Here is a 16306-nt window from a genome sequence, read left to right on the forward strand (position 1 = left end):
CATCCGCGTGCTTACCGATTTAATAAACGAGATTATGGTCAATTATAATATATAAAAATTAAGGTAAATTACACTGGTGGTCAAAAAAAATTTAATAATGTATCAGATTGGTTCAAAAAGTTTTTTTTGCTATTTGATGGTACAAAATGTTTCAAAATTGTAATATGATTGTACAAACCGTCATCTCGCTATTGACGCCGTCAAGCGACGCTGACGTGGCCGAAACAGTAACCTCTCTCTCTCTCTCTCTCTCTCTCTCTCTCTCTCTCTCTCTCTCTCTCTCTCTCTCTCTCTCTCTCTCTCTCTCTCTCTCTCTCTCTCATCTTCTCTCTTCTTCTTCTCTGTCTCCTCCTCCCCTCGCCCTGTTCCCGAAGAAGAAGAAGAAGAAAGAAGAGAGAGAGAGAGAGAGAGAGAGAGGTTATTGTTTCGGCCACGTAGTGAGCCACGTCAGCGTCGCTTGATGACGTCAATGACGAGATGACGGTTTGTACTATCATGTTATAATTTTGAAACATTTTGTACCATTAAGTAGCAAAAAAAAAATTTTGGACCACCAGTGTAATTTATCCTAAAAATTAAGGAGCACAATGAGAAAAATCACATCCATCTTTTTCTACTCATGGTTGAGTGACCACTTAATCATAATGATCATAGTTAGTTATTATATTAAAAAATAAGACAGTCTTCTCGATTTCTGGATAAATATTAATTTTTTTGAAAAATATATACATTTTTTATCCCGAATAAATATTAAAGGCAGTATTGAAAATAGTCTCTATATAGAATGAAAAATATCGCAATAAACTTCGAATAATTGAAATTTTATTAGCTTTTTATACGGCACAACGCGGAAACTAGTCATATTTTATTCGAGAAGCATCCATGGTGCTTATATATTTGTTACTGCTATCATCTGAAAGTGATTTACTTTAATAGAAAAATGGTGCTAATCTTATGCATTTCAACCAAAGCTCCTCAAATATTCCGGTGGTATGTAAAATGCACTTATCTATCTATCTATCTATCTATCTATATATATATATATATATATATGTAATTCAATGTACTCTCATCAGAGTTGATGAGGAGCTTCTATTTGGGCGACGAGAAATTTTACGTAAGCGTATTCGAGTGATGGGGAGCTCCCATGTAGGCATCCCTTCGAGTCTCCCATTAAATATACGTAGACTTTTCCAATTTTTGTCCCATTAAATATTAGTTTCTTTACTTTAGGATTTTTTTTTCTTTCCACAAAATATTTATAAGTTCTATTGCAAAGATTACCCACGCAATGTGGACTATATGACTAGTTTATTATTAATATGTACGAGAGGTTTCCCTATTTCATTCGACTATTCCCCATGACCTTTGTGACTTCTTTTTTCGGTGTAAACTCTGGTATCCGGAAGCCCAATTGAACCCCGACTAATTCAGTCGAACCAAGTGAACCCGCTAAGAAATAAAACTCTCCCATGACCCTTGTGACTTCTTTTATTTTATCATGAGGGTGTCTAAGTTTTAGTCAACTAATTCCACGGCCTATGTGTCGTTGTTTTAGGACAAACATTCAAGCTTGCTTTAATCTCCCATAAGGAATATTCTCAAATGACATACATACATATATATATATATATATTACCCATAAAAAAACATATATATATATATATATATATATATTCTATGAATAGTAATATTACAGATAATAATGGGGAGACATATATATCTTAGTTAGTATCATGTTCCTAATATTCAACACAACCCAACCTATAAAGTTTCTTTCTATCGAGTGGAAAAAAAAAACGATTACATTTTCTAATTATATATTCCAAATGGCCGAAACTATATGCTCAGCCAGAGTGAAAGAAATTGTGTGATTAGAATTGCATTGTTAATTAAATGCACGTAAGAAGATTTTTTTTTTTTCAGTTTGTAAGTACTCTAGTATACGAAAACTTAATAGGTTCCGACTAATTTAGTTTGACCGGGGTTGATTCACTAAGGGATAAAGTTTTCTCAGTATTGATTTTCTCAAGTCACAAGGCTTAAATTTGAGACCTCGTTTAAGGGGAACAAGCGTCGAACCGTTTGAATCAACCTATGTTGGTAAATGCACGTAAGAAAAATTGATTGCAAGATATAACGATAACGAAAGATTACGCCTGCCCTACCATCATGAGAACTTGAAATCACTTCAACTTGCCGAAATTTTATTCACACGTCTGGTTACGAGTAAGAATCTATTATATGAAGTTATGAACAATAGCGCACCAAATTATTATGAGCTTCCATGTAATACATAGATTTTATATGGAAGCTATAGAGCCAATACAGTACTTCGAAGTGGCCCCTCATATATCAGTACGCGTGCACTATGCCACCAGCGTTGGATCGACATCTGACAACATTATTTTTCATGAGGCCAAGCACGAGTGTTTGCCTTTGACTCATTCAGAGATGTTGATTGATAATTAGTTAAGGCGTGGTCGCAGACTATCTCTGGCAAGACCTGATTGTCACACCCAAGAAAAAAAAGAGTTTAGTTAGATATGCATGCATAATGCTTCAATCCAGTAGGCCTTCAGGAATCTACATGAAAAACATTTGGTACGTAAGCCTCATCTTTACCATATACAATATATACGTAAAGGGGCGTGTAGAAAAGCAAACATACAAGGTCAGGACTGCAACTGAAGCAATGTTACTAATAAACATTGTTGAGATTTTTATTCATGCATGAGAGTTGAAAAGCTGCTCTAGAGAGCTTTCAGTTATTTACAAGTACTGCGGCCACTGCCTAGACACCCGATCAAAATATAGCAAATCAAAGTACATAGAGAAACCTCCCTTATGACCGAAAGAAACTACACTGAGAAACATCATAGACACAATACATCCAATAGTGCGACATCATTTCACGCAGTATAGATACATTCGTTTGGCTAGAAACAAGGTTTCAAGCTGATCCACCGCCAGCCTCTCATGTCGATGCCGTGTAGGCATGGGCATCGATATCTTGACTCACGCTGACGAAGAAGTCCATGTATTTGTTGGGAATCGGTGCATCCTCGTTCACCCTCTCATACTCTACGCCCAACTTCGCCACGGAACCCTTGTTCTTTGGGACAACCTTGCATGTTCCCCGGTAGACCTTATACTCGTCAAAAACATCTCCCTCCATGCCGTGGATGGTAACAGTCATGTTGGCATCATCAAACTCCATCTTCTCCTTGAACACAGCTGATTTTCCATCTGCATACGAAATCATAGGATTTTCCACAAAATATATATGGTTATTGATCGTCAAAGTGCCAATATTCTCATGATATATATTGGAAGGACAGCCGGTAAATGGAATCGATGCGGTGTTATGGTTAAGATACATCTGATCCGTGCAATTAAAACCTAATGTATGGTTCTGATTTATCTCAACCACATACTAATGAAGAAGCTTCATTTTGAGAAACTTACAATGACCGTTAGGAAGGAAAATCGCACTGCACGGCTGGACATTATTTACAAATATCATAACATGTCTGATGCATCGGCATCGGGTCGGAGAGACTCGATATCTCATTAATTGACATGGAGCTCTAAGTCAAGGTGCATGTTTAAGTATGGCTAGCTTACCGAGGGTGTAGTTCCAGCGCTTGATAGCTCCATTGGTGTGCCAGTCACCTTCATGAAGAGCTACTGCCTGAATGTTTTTTGACGAAGCAGTGGGGATCTTGTGGGACTCCTTCCTCCACAACTTATAGTAATCAGCTGCACTCGATTTCAGGTCGATATCCTTCTGCAACTTCCCGCGGAGTGCCTCTGGTGATGCCATTGTAACTCTTCGTCTAATGAACTGGTACGTTTCTTTTCCTAATATGTATTTATATATTTTATGGATACTGATTACCTGATATTGAGACTCATATTAACAGCAAAATTCCTAGATGTGCGCACCCGAATTTCGTCTCGTCGGGGCACGCAATGCGCGAAGCCTCATTGCAACGCGGCTTGGGAGTGTCCACCTTCCCGGGGACGCGCGACGGACGCACGTGAGAAGGAGTCGCCACTTGCCATTTTACGACCCGAAAGTCGAGGGCCGGCAAGTTACCCGGGTCTAGGGGTACGGGGTACACCTAAATGCTAAGGCAATGATCATGCGGAATCGAAAATTCCGAATTCGGGGGTTCTATTACGTGCGGGCCTACATCCCGCACGCCCTTTCGGTACTCTAGCTTGCTAGGCTTGCCGTTTTGTTTATTTACCGTATGATTTAAGGTTGCACTTGACTCGCCCGTTTTGACACCGTAAATTCGTAAGCACTCTCAGGCCTTTTCTGCTTATCAACCGGGATCCTTACATTGACCGAATGAAAATACAGGTATGCTTGCATAAATGAAGATACAGACGCTTGTACTGTGTTTTGGATCCGGTTGATTTGCATCAAGCCAAATATTCCTCTCGTGCATGCCGTGAGTCTTGAAGGACCGAAATAAAAAATAATGCAACGCGGGCTCATGGAGCCGGTGGTCGGGTCCGACCGGACCGACGGATAACTGAAGAATCGTTTGACTCTTGAGACAGCCGTGGGACAGGTCGAGCTCCCGGGTCATGTCCTGACCACGACTCATTCATCCTATCCGAGTTGTCTTTCCATTTAGACATCACTAAGATTGGGACGTTGAGTCGAGGCAAGACCCGATGCCGCACTCGGGTTGCGCGCTCTCAATGTGCATGGGCGTTGGACCCCGTGATATCGTTTCCTATGAGTTCAGGCTTGAACCGCGATGAATACAGCAAATAACAGAAAAGTACATGTTGCAAAGAGCACGTATTATCATGTTGCATACATATAATTACATAAACAAAATTATTTAAATGAGGCGTATGCGTTATCGGTGGGGAATCCAAGTAGGAAAAGCGATTGGATATCTTTGAAAAAATGTTCGCAGACGGATTTGGATAATTTTAAAGAACAGGGACGGATTTGAAAATTCGAAAAGTTCAGGGATTGGTTTGAAGATTCAGAAAAGTACAGGGACTGGTTTATAAATTCAGAAGAGTTCAGGGACTGATTTGCAAATTCAGAAAGGTTCAGGGACTGATTTGCAAATTCAGAAAGGTTCAGGGACTGATTTGCAAATTCAGAAAGGTTCAGGGACTGATCTGAAAATTCTAAAAGATGAGGACTGATTTGAAAATTCTAAAAATTGGGACTGTGTAAAAATTTACTGAAAATGCCCTAGGACTTATTTGAAATGGAATTGAAAATCAGGACTGATCTGAAAGATAGAAAAAAGAGGCCCGAGGACTAAACTGAAACAACTCGGAAAGTTTCTTGGAATGCTAGAACAATTCTGGAAAATTCAAGGACTGATTGAAAAATGATAAAGTGACCGGGGCTTGATTGAAAATGATTTTGAAATTCGGGGCAAATCTTAAGAAAATAAAAATACTTCTTCTGGACTGAAATGTGACAAAACAGAAAGTTTGTAAAATCGAGTTCGGAGACAAAACGATCACCCACGCGACTCAAGAACATACACTGCACATTATATCCATCAAGAAAGCAATAATATTCAGGGAATGAGCCCTAATCATGCCACTAAGTTGAGAATTTACCTAGTTCGGAAAGTTGAGGGGTGATTCTGTAAATAAAAAAAAGTCAAAGATATGCTGGGCGAGTTTGACCGGGGGGTCTGAACAGTATCGGGCCGGTCTGAGCTGGATTGGGCCGAACTCCGATGGAATGGACTGGGCCGAATGGAAGATTGGGCTTCGGAAGGATGGATGGGCCGAAGTTGGCGGACTGGGCCGGACCTGCAACAGAGAAATAATGGGCTAGTCCCGAGATGCGGGATAGGGCCTTCAAGAGTCGGGCTGGACCGTTGCCGAGTCGGGTTTGGGCTGTTTTGGCTTGCACAGACCCGAATGGTAGCAACAGACCCGACTGGAAGGGTGGACAGGCCCGACTGGCACAAGTCGGGTCGGACGTCGCCACGGAGGCTCCCGATGGAATTTTGAGGCAAAGTCGGCGGCATTGGACTCCTAACTGACTGAGGAGCACAGTGATAGGTGGCTCGTAGCGAGATTCAACCCGAGCTGACCTGTGCGTCCCTTCAAAGTTCGGATCAGAAAAGACGACCAGAGGAACAGGCCCGACTGGCACAAGTCGGGTCGGACGTCGCCACGGAGTCTCCCGATGGAATTTTGAGGCAAGGTCGGCGGCATTGGATAGCCAAGGGACTCCTCTAGGTGACGGTGGTGGTCGTTTGTTCCCAGAGTTGTCGGGTCGACCCGTACAGTCCTGCAAAAATCACCGAAAACAGAGCACGTCTGGAAACTAGCCCGACTGGGCAGTTTTCGGGTCGGAATTCATAACGGTGGATTCCGATGGAATATTTGAGCGAGGTCGGTGGCTCCCGACTCCTAACTGACCCCTGGAGGTGGTCGAAGTGGTCGTTCGTCGAAAAGGGTCACGGATCGACCCGATCTGCAAGAAAACCGAACAGACAGTCAGAAACGCCGGCCCAACTGAGCAGTTTCCGGGTCGGAATTCATAACGGCGGATTCCGACGGAATTTTTGAGCAAGATCGGTGGCTCCCGACTCCTAACGAACCCCCGGAGGTGTTTGATGGGTTTTGAAAGTTCAGACCGACTCGAAAAGGTGAGAAAACAGGGCTGGAAGTTTTGACCCTGGAAGGACCAAATCTGTCCAGATTTGTTCAAGGCTGGTTCTATGGCTTAGAGGCTTCAAACTTAAAATCTAAGCTCAGAAATGGATAGAGGGGGTCGAAAACATGTAGAATATGAAGTTTGGTGAAGTTTGCTTAAGTCGAGAGGGAAGAACTCGCATAGAAACTGGGAAAACGCTTAAGGGACCGCCTCTGGACAGGGTTGGTTTGGCAAGCTAGAAGCTTCAAATCACGAAACTAACACCGGAAATGGACTCGGGAGGTCGAATACATGTGGGATATGAAGTTTGGTTGAAGTTGGCTACGGTTGGGTGGCGGTCGCCGGAAAACGGGATTGGTTTGGCCTTGTTTGGCCTGGTTTCTGGGCTGAGGGGCTGAGAGATTTTTCGAAAAATCGTCGAGCTGTGGATTTCTCGGTCGTAGGCGAGCTGGAGTTTTCCGGGTCTTGTTTGTCTGTGAGCTCCGGGATCTTTTTTGTCTGTCCGCTCTCCCCCCCGGACGAGCTGCGGGTTTTTGTCCGAAAAGAAAAATCGAGAGAGAGAGAGAGAGAGAGTGCGTTTGCGTGTTCGAGGAGTCGCGTGCGCATAGGGGTTGGCGTGCGGCAGGCAGGCTCGGGCGCAGCGGCAGCAGAGGTCCCGAGACCGGCCCGTCCCTGCCAGGAGGAAGAAGAAGAAGAAAAGAAAAGAAGAAGAAAAGAAGAAGAAGACAGGAAGAAGAAGAAACGATGAAGAAGAAGAACAGGAAAATGGGGGGAGGGGGGCCTGGTCAACGGTCAAAGTTGTCAGACTTTGACCGTTTGACCCTTTTTTTTTTTTGACACGCGTATAAATTGAAAATTCCATCTTCTTGATCGGACGTCGAAAAAATAATTCGAGATTGCCATCGTGTTCAGAAAAATTCGCTGATCGATATTGTGCGATGAATTTATTTTCAATCTCGAATTTTGTCCCGAATTTTGAAAATTGACGTCGATGTACGCGAAATTCGAAAATGTCTTAAATAAAATTAGTGTTAAATTAGGCAAATTGCTATTTCCAAAAATGTCCTAAAAAGTCGTGAATACTCGAGTAATTAATCGGAAATATTTCCCTCACGAGTGGTAAAAATGGCGATTTTGCCCCTCTGGAGCCGGTGGACCAAAATTGGGTGCTGACACTAGATATATATGTGCCACCGTTCGAGTATGGGTTTTACAAATATTTATTTCAATTTACATTCATGGCCCCACAAGTCATGATTCACGTGGCTTCATAGACGCAAATAAATCTAGGAATTGGAAGAAAGGGGGCTTGATATAATTGTACTATTTTTCAACTTAGAATTAAGGTAACTTTTGATATACCGGAAAAGAATGGAATAGAATTAGTTTCACAAAACTAACGTATGGATTGGTTCAAGTGGTTCAGCGCTTATTCCGTTTAAGCAAGGTCTCGGATTAGAGTTCTTGTTAATTCAGAAAATCCACGCTGAGAGCTTACCCTTAGTGGACCGACCCGGCTCGATTAGATTAATCGTGGCCTAATTGAACTTCTGGATATCAGGGTTTATATATAAAAAAAAAAAGAATTAGTTTTACAAAGAGAAATATAATTATAATGAGAGAATACACACTTTTTTACGCCCAACTTGAATACATAGAGAAGTATAATTCACCCAAAAAAAGAGATGTCATTACATATATAATTCCTAAATATATGTATATATTTAGATATAGGAGTTGAAAAAAATCTGTAAGGTACATTTATGAAAATTAATTGGAATGACCGAATGAACATTACTTAAATTTTATGAAGAAATATATTTTCATCAAGTTGGAGAAAAGAGACAGTCAAAGTGGAAAACTTTTCAATTCATTATAGAGACTAAGAGTTCAAATGGAATGATAGGAGATATCCATTCCTTTAACAAGGGTATCACGTGCTACATGTCACCGTGATACATGTGGTACTTTAACAAGGGTAAGCCTTGTGAGAGCATATAGAGTAAAATTCACTTGTAATCTTTTTAGGAATTCTTCAAATACTCTCTTGGATTCTCTAGGGGTTGAGAGGCTCTTTTAGGTGAATTTTATAACTAAGGCTGGAAACACAAATTTGATCACTAGATTGTAAAGTCCGATTTATTCTATCAACGGGACCTTTCATATTTTATCAATATAATATGATACCCTTTGTTTGATAATTTTATCACGATATCTTGGTCTTATTCCTACTTTTTCCTCGGTCTAAATTGCTCTAACAGCATGCTTCTCGAACATTATGCTTGTCTTACTGTATATGTAATACATCACGCATTTGTTCTAGAACAGAAGGTCAATCTTGTTTTAATTTATAATGAAGAAAATTTCAATATGACATTTATATTTAAACATAGAAATTTTATATCATAACGCCACCATGATACACGTGGTACTTTTGTTTATATGATTTGGTAATTTCTATTCAAATTCGTAATATTTTATGGAACTTTGACAAATTTTGACAGTATAACGTAAGTACTACGCATTCGAATTCATAAGACTATACAATACAAAGGAATATATCATGTGTAACAGTGACGTCGTGTCAACTTATAAAAACCCTTAATAATAATACTAACAATACAATATTTGGGAGACATATATCTGAGTTGGTATCATGATCCTAGAAATCCAACGCCACTCAACCAACAAAGTTTCTTTGCATCGAGTGGAGATAAAAACGATATTGCATTTCCTAATTATATATTCCGAGTAGACGGAACTATAATTTGTAATTGGAAATGCACTGATAATATTAAATGCACGTAAGAAGACACGATAGGCCACAGATAACGATGGAAGATAATGCTGGCCCTACCGTGGTGAGATCACAAAATCGCCTAAAAGTGAAGAAATTTTATATCCATCCGTCTCTTTATGAGAAAAAAATTACTATGTGAATCCAATCAATCATGTTAGCGATGGGACTGGGCTTATGATGAGGTATATACAAACAAAGTGTCATCGTGGGCTTACTGTAGGAATGACCTCAATCTTTGACATTAGAGATATAGATAGAGAGACTTGATATACATTTGGAGAATAAACTAATATTTGCCGATAAGTTAACTAGTTGTATTGAAGCATATCATTTATAAATTGATCTAAATTAATTTGGATATTGAGGTTCGATATTTCCAATATGAGGTCGTACTAATTTCTTGAGTAATTAACCTTAGTAAAATTATTTATCATCTGTTATTTTTACCTAAGACCAACCACGTTTTCTTTATTTGTTTTTTATCGCTAAATTTGCCCGCCAAATGTCATTTCCTGGTGAGGCCGTTGCAGTGATTGGAGATCTGCATTGCACCATAGTTTTACAGTAGACAAGAGTGTGCATCGACCTGGAACTAATTATTGGAACGTGTCTAATAGGTAAAGGTCATGAGCACGTTTAGGTCTGAACTTGGATTGCATAGGTAATTAGGAATAGATGCAAATAGGTTTCGGTTCCCCTTCCAATCAACAAAATATCCGCAACTAAAACCAGAAGCGGTATTGCTCATGCTAAATACACTTGACACTTAATCGGCAACACGATGCAAAGATCCAAGCGTGCCAGGAAGTAGTTCCAAGTATATCCACGTGTCATTATCCGACACCACCAAAACAAAGCGTGTATCATGGCCTTAGAAGTCTGTGGGATTGTTTGGCGACTAGATTTTAGATATTCAAAATTGGAGTGCCCCTTAGACGATTCACAATCCGGGGATTTAACCGTATATGGTTCTCCACCAGATTTTCTATGCACGAACACGAACACGAGTCCGAGCACGATCAAGCGGCTATGCAGCCTGCCCAATAGGGATTTGGCCAACAAACTCAGCCTTGGGAGCCAAGCCTAGAATGTATTGAGCTCACTCGAACAAGTAAACCTGAACTTGAAGCAAACTTCGGCTAGTGATGCTGAAGGGTGATAGATCCTCGTCTTGATGCCTGAAAGCTCCAAAGACGACGGTGGTTTTGATTCACAAGGAATCGATTGAAGGTAAATGGTATGGGAATTGAAAGTGCAGGTATTGAAATGTGCAATAAAAGAATATGCGATAAACGAAAGTGCAGGAAAGGTAAAGTGCGATAAATGAAATATAGAATAAAGTATGGGGTTGATTGATTGATGTGCGGAACCTAAAAATGAACAAGACGACACGTATATATAGGCGTTTACAATGAAACCCTAGAGAATATATCTAAATCAGATACGCCATAAATATATGATATAGGGATAAAATTCAAATAAGAAATATACTCCTAGCCTACCTAAAGATAAAGATCACAAAATATATCGGAGAGATATCCGACTTATTCATCATCTAAGATTGAAGATATCCGAGGATATCACACGAATATTACATACTTGATCAGGAAGTAATATTCGGTTGCCAAAGGAAATATATTTCACCGCCCTCTGTCAAAATTCGTCCGTCCATGCATATACTCATGGACATATGTATATATCTTACCTATGGGCTTACTTGCTGAGCTTTTCTAAATGGGCCTCTCCTCTTTCTGATCTGGGCTCAATTTAAATCAATCGAGCTTCAAGAATCGAGCTTGGTCTTCCATGGACTGACTTTATCTTCTTGGGTTTTGATTGGTCCAATCCGAATCAATGTCTAAGACCTACCTCCTCTGAATCCGGCTAGATATTTCTCCAAGACCCGGGAAAAATTATCGAAACGTCACTCCACATTACGGCTCGGCTATTTTTACGAATTACAGAAAATAGGTATAAACAATACCCCGCATGTCAGGTTTGTGCCCCATGTACCTGCCGCCATTACTCATTCTTTCTTTTTCCCTCTCTTTCTCTTGTTCTCTCTCCTTCCGCTCATGATTCATCTTCTCCTTCCTTCTTTCTCCTTACAAACCCGAAAGCCATTGGAGCTTCAATCCACCTCCACGTCGGCGATTACTCTCAATCGAGACCTCGGATTCGTGCTCACCGACTTCCGAAACCACAAGAGCCAACCTCACGAACACGAGTTCTCCCATTGTTCTGCATAGCCCTACTTTTACGGACCAATGATCAAAAGAAATTTCGTGTCAAAGATGCTAGATATATAAATTGAGCGTCCTAACACTTTCATCCTCCAATGTTTCAGTTGCCAACACTTCATTACAAGAAATTTTCATTCTTTGTACACTCGTAAATGAGACATAGACCCTAGAATAAACAATTGAACTTTAAAATAAAGTGTTAGATCTGATAGGAGCCTAGGAGGACACCAAAAGGGCGAGTTATTAGCTTCTGATCCTCTGATCTCGTAACAAAGCCCCCGAACTCATTTCTTTGGTATAAAGACTCATTTAAATTCAAGTCTTTAGGTAATTAGTGTCTTAACCCCTTAGGTAACCTAGGTGGCTCACCGGCCAAATAAACGATATAGTAGCAACTCCAATCCAATTGGCTCCCACATAACACGGACTAACTAAATTTCAAGTCAGGCGGAGGCTTAAAAACCACGCTTGTTGCTGACAGTGGGTAGGGTTTGGGACGGCTTCATCCTTCTCAAATATTTAGAGAGGGTATGTCCCCAAACTCGTCCCAAACCGGCTAAGGATTTGTGGAAACATCTCAAACCCTTCCCAATAACTTAATAGGTTCCCACCGGGAGCCCTCCTACCATTAAGGCACTCATGTCCACCGTAGAAGAACCTGAACAGAATCTACAACAGCCACAACAAACAAAACATACGAGTTTATTGAATAAAACATCGACTAAATTAAATGAGTTTCAAGAAATCAAATTTCTCCAATACAATCCAAAATAAATTAGAACAATTCACTCCATTAAAGGAACTAACCTCATTCAAACACATAAAGCTCCATAAATCCTCTACAAGATCCTTAACAGGGACACTTTAGTAATTTTAAGCTTAACGGGTTTGGGCAGGTTTCATGCCAAAAATCAAACATTTCCCAAACTCTACAAGGTTTTGACGAAAACCGAACCCATTTTTGCGGAGTATTCCCAAACCTTACTGAAAAATAAGCAAAGTGTCCCATCAACTAAATTTTGACTAAAATTCCGACTAAAAAAGGGCACATGCCACTCACCTATCATATTAGAAAGGAAAAAATTGTCACTCCGATAATTGATTACCCGCAAAATCAAAAAAAAAAAGAAAGAAAGAAAGAATAGAATGTTTAATTTGGGAATTAGGGCACCGAGAAAGCAGTGGGTGGATCGATGCATTTTTTTATGGTCGCAGAATGTCTCCAACATCAAGGTCCTGCAGCTTAATAGATTAAGTAAAAAAAAAAAAAACAATGATAGCACGTATGATTTTTTTGGTAACTTAAAAGTTTTTTTTTCGAAACTAATTGTGAAATTATTGTTTCCCTTTATTATTTATAATAGGATTTCTAGCTATTTCATTATATTAGCCATATGGCTTTACTCGTAATAAAAAAAATACAATTAAGCAACTTTTTAGTATAAGTAATAATGAAGAACTTGATAATTACTTATTTAATTCGCTTGACTTTACCTAAATTATAAGTCGATCCCATTTTGATTTTGGATCAGAAAAGTAGAGATTGAGAAAAGGACGCTAAGATGGAGAGAGACAGAGAGAGAGAGAGAGAGAGAGAGAGAGAGCGAGAAAGAGAGAGGTGGCTCGTTGGCTGCCCACCACAGACCGATAGGGCCACCAGAAGGCAAGAGGTCGCCTGCACTTTTTACGAAGGACTGGGAACTCGTTTCTGGCGACACTATTTATTAATGGGCTCTCTACCCGTACCCGATCCCATTGCTGGGGCGGCGCCGATATTACCGATTGCCTGCTCCCACGCCGTTGGATCTTTGGTAGGATTGATGATTCCATTAAGCATATGGAACAAATGCTCTTACAAGAATTTTGGCTCTATCTTTACGGTTGAGATTTGAGAATTTAGATGCATTGAATATGGAATGGATCATGCATGCGCCGTCATGTCATCTTGCTCCGACAATCTTTTATATTAATCAAACTGCAATCTGCAAAAGTCAAAATCCAATTTAGCTAAGCCGGATCCCAAATCATAATCGACGCAGATTGCAGAGTTACATTTGTGCCGATCATCTCCCATGGCAATGTACATTCTGTGTCTCGACCCACGTAAATCTCCGAATGATCCGAGTTACTTATAGGGTGTTTGGTTTTAAAGTTGAGTTGAGTTGAGTTTTGATTTTAATTGATTTGTAGTGATTGTGACGTTGAATTATGAGAAAAAAATATGAAAAATAATGAATAGTTAATAAAATTTATTATTAAAAATTGAATTGAACGGTTAAAAAATTGAAAAAAATAAAAAAGTAATAATTATGTTGTTGACTTTTATTGTATAGTGAGTATAGTTAAAGTTAGAGTTAAAATTTTAAAATCAGATTGTGAAATCAAACGGGCTGTTAATAGCCTAGAGACTGCATGTGAATCTTTTTATCTAATGCAGAAATATAATCCTCAATTCATATTTTAATTGTCGATATAATCCTTCCAGAAAATTTTGAATGGTTCAGCATGTACCCGATTGAGTTTAGCCTGAGGTACACCTTAGCTGCCCAAATCAAAGCCCCTCTTGTTTAGCCAGACAGCGATACCGCGTTTCATTGCATATCTTTTCTAGACGTGTCAGTTCTCTGATGTTACACGTGTGCATTTCTTCCTAGTTAAGACTAAGAATTAAGAATAATAAAATATGTTAAAATTAATAAAGCCCAAAACCAGTAAACAAACATAAATCACACGCTAAAACCGTCGTTTCCGACACGCTTTGGTGCTTTTTTTTGCCCGTCCAAGAATCTTTGCTTCTTCCTCGCTCTCTCTATACCTATCTACATGTGTGTGTGTATATATATATATATATATGCCCAAACTCCCCCTCCAATTTCAAATAAAAACATCACCGTCGATTCATGCATTGAAGAAAAATCAAGTTCAATCAATCATCAGATCAAACATTACCATTACATCCCGGAAGAAAAGGCCGATATGGGATCATTGAACTTCTCCTTAGCGCCATCCTCGATGTATCGTCACAAGTTTCTACCCCTTTCCCCGGCGAAGAGACGGCCACCACCATCACCTTTATCAGTACTGCCCGCTAGGATCTCTGCCATGAGGAAGAGAGAGTCCGATGGTGGCAGTGGTGGCAGCAGGCGATGGGGTATGGTGGATGAGAACATGATAGTGCTGAGGAAGCGGATAAGGGAGATCGAGACGGTGGAGCAGAAGTACGAGCCACCGGCAGAGTGGATGGACTGGGAGAAGCGCTACTACACCACCTACAGTTCCGTGATATGCGACGTGATGCGGATGCTGCAGTCGCGGCTGATGGACACACGGCCCGGTGTCGCCCTAGGACTTGCTGCTCTCGTTGCCTTCAGTGTCCCGACCTCCTCAGCCGTGATTCTCCTCCACTTGGTCGAGGTCGTCAAGGGGATATTGCAGCTGGGATTCACCTCCTCTCTTATTAACTAGGTTGCCGCCCTTTGTATTTTCCTCCGAGTTTTTTTTTTTTGCCTTCTTTTATTCTTTAGTTTGTATTATATTTTGGGTTCGAACTTTTATTGGCACTTGCAGATATAACATGAGGTGCGGCAATTGATCATATTGTATATAGTTACAAGTGTACATAACAAATTTCGAGTTTGAAACAAAACAGAAAATTCACGTGACAAATTTTCAATTTCATTAAGTTCGATGAGTTCTAATCTCTAATTGCACTCTTATAAATACAAGAAAAAATTCTCTGATTCTCTTCACTTTTTCTAAATGCCGTTAAGAGGGTACTTAAAACTTGATCTCGAAACTCAACGATTAGACTTCGATTTAACGTCTTCGCGTTAATGGATCTCCGGGCTATGCACTGGTTCGGAGAGTTCCCTTTAAACACGAACACATTTGAAAATTGTCGGAGTGTTTGTGCTTGATCCGATCAATTGTGAAGCTCAACAAGGTTTTTGTGACTTTATCTGCCGTTCTTCATGTTATTCTCGTTCTTTGTGATCTTTCTTTGAATGAGAAGCGTTCTTGAGATCCTGAGGCATGTGATCTTCTAACACTCCAATGATTTGTAAAGCACTTGTTCTTCTCTTGAACTCTCTCTACAGCTTCTACTCCCCATAAAGATCCCTTTGTGAAGAATGAGAGCTCCTATTTATGAGTGTGGAGGAGAGAACCATCAATCCTTATGCTTGCATTCCATGGTCGATACAAAATTTCTTACTTAATTTGTACCATTAATATTGCCTCTAAGAAGACATTTCCATTTCTCGTAAGGGAATATTCTCTCAATTTCTCGAGAGCACTATACATGATTTTTTTTTACTTATTTGATTTCTATGTATATTTTGATCTCGACAAATTTTAATGCCCATAATATTATCCTATTATTTTAGGAAAATATTCTATTTATTACTACTCTAATAAATAATTTTTCTAGTAATAATAATTAAACCCGTTAAAAGTTTATAAAAGGGTCGAGGGCACTTTGTAACTGGCCGGAATTTTTAGGTGGCTACAAACGCTCTCTCTCGACTTCGGCACAACTCGTTTTGGTCGAATGTAAAGTGGGCATGTCTCAACTTTTCTTCTTTTTTTTTTTGTAAA

General features: G+C 39.9%; 2 protein-coding genes across 2 annotated transcripts; one reads left to right on the plus strand and one right to left on the minus strand.

Annotated features, from left to right (window-relative positions):
• Nucleotides 1-2698: 2698 nt before the first annotated feature.
• LOC116202047 (MLP-like protein 328) lies at nt 2699-4070 on the minus strand. The gene is made up of 2 exons (XM_031533561.1): nt 3628-4070; nt 2699-3249 (listed from the first exon to the last, which is right to left on the minus strand). The coding sequence occupies exons 1-2, from the start codon at nt 3824-3826 to the stop codon at nt 2978-2980; spliced, it is 471 nt and encodes a 156-aa protein (XP_031389421.1). The 5' UTR covers nt 3827-4070; the 3' UTR covers nt 2699-2977.
• Nucleotides 4071-14561: 10491 nt separating this feature from the next.
• LOC116198907 lies at nt 14562-15376 on the plus strand. The gene has a single exon (XM_031529176.1). It carries the CDS (start codon nt 14687-14689, stop codon nt 15173-15175), a length of 489 nt encoding a protein of 162 aa, XP_031385036.1. The 5' UTR covers nt 14562-14686; the 3' UTR covers nt 15176-15376.
• The last annotated feature ends 930 nt before the right edge of the window (nt 15377-16306 follow it).

Source organism: Punica granatum, chromosome 3 (assembly GCF_007655135.1).
Source record: "Punica granatum isolate Tunisia-2019 chromosome 3, ASM765513v2, whole genome shotgun sequence".
Lineage (NCBI taxonomy): Eukaryota > Viridiplantae > Streptophyta > Magnoliopsida > Myrtales > Lythraceae > Punica > Punica granatum.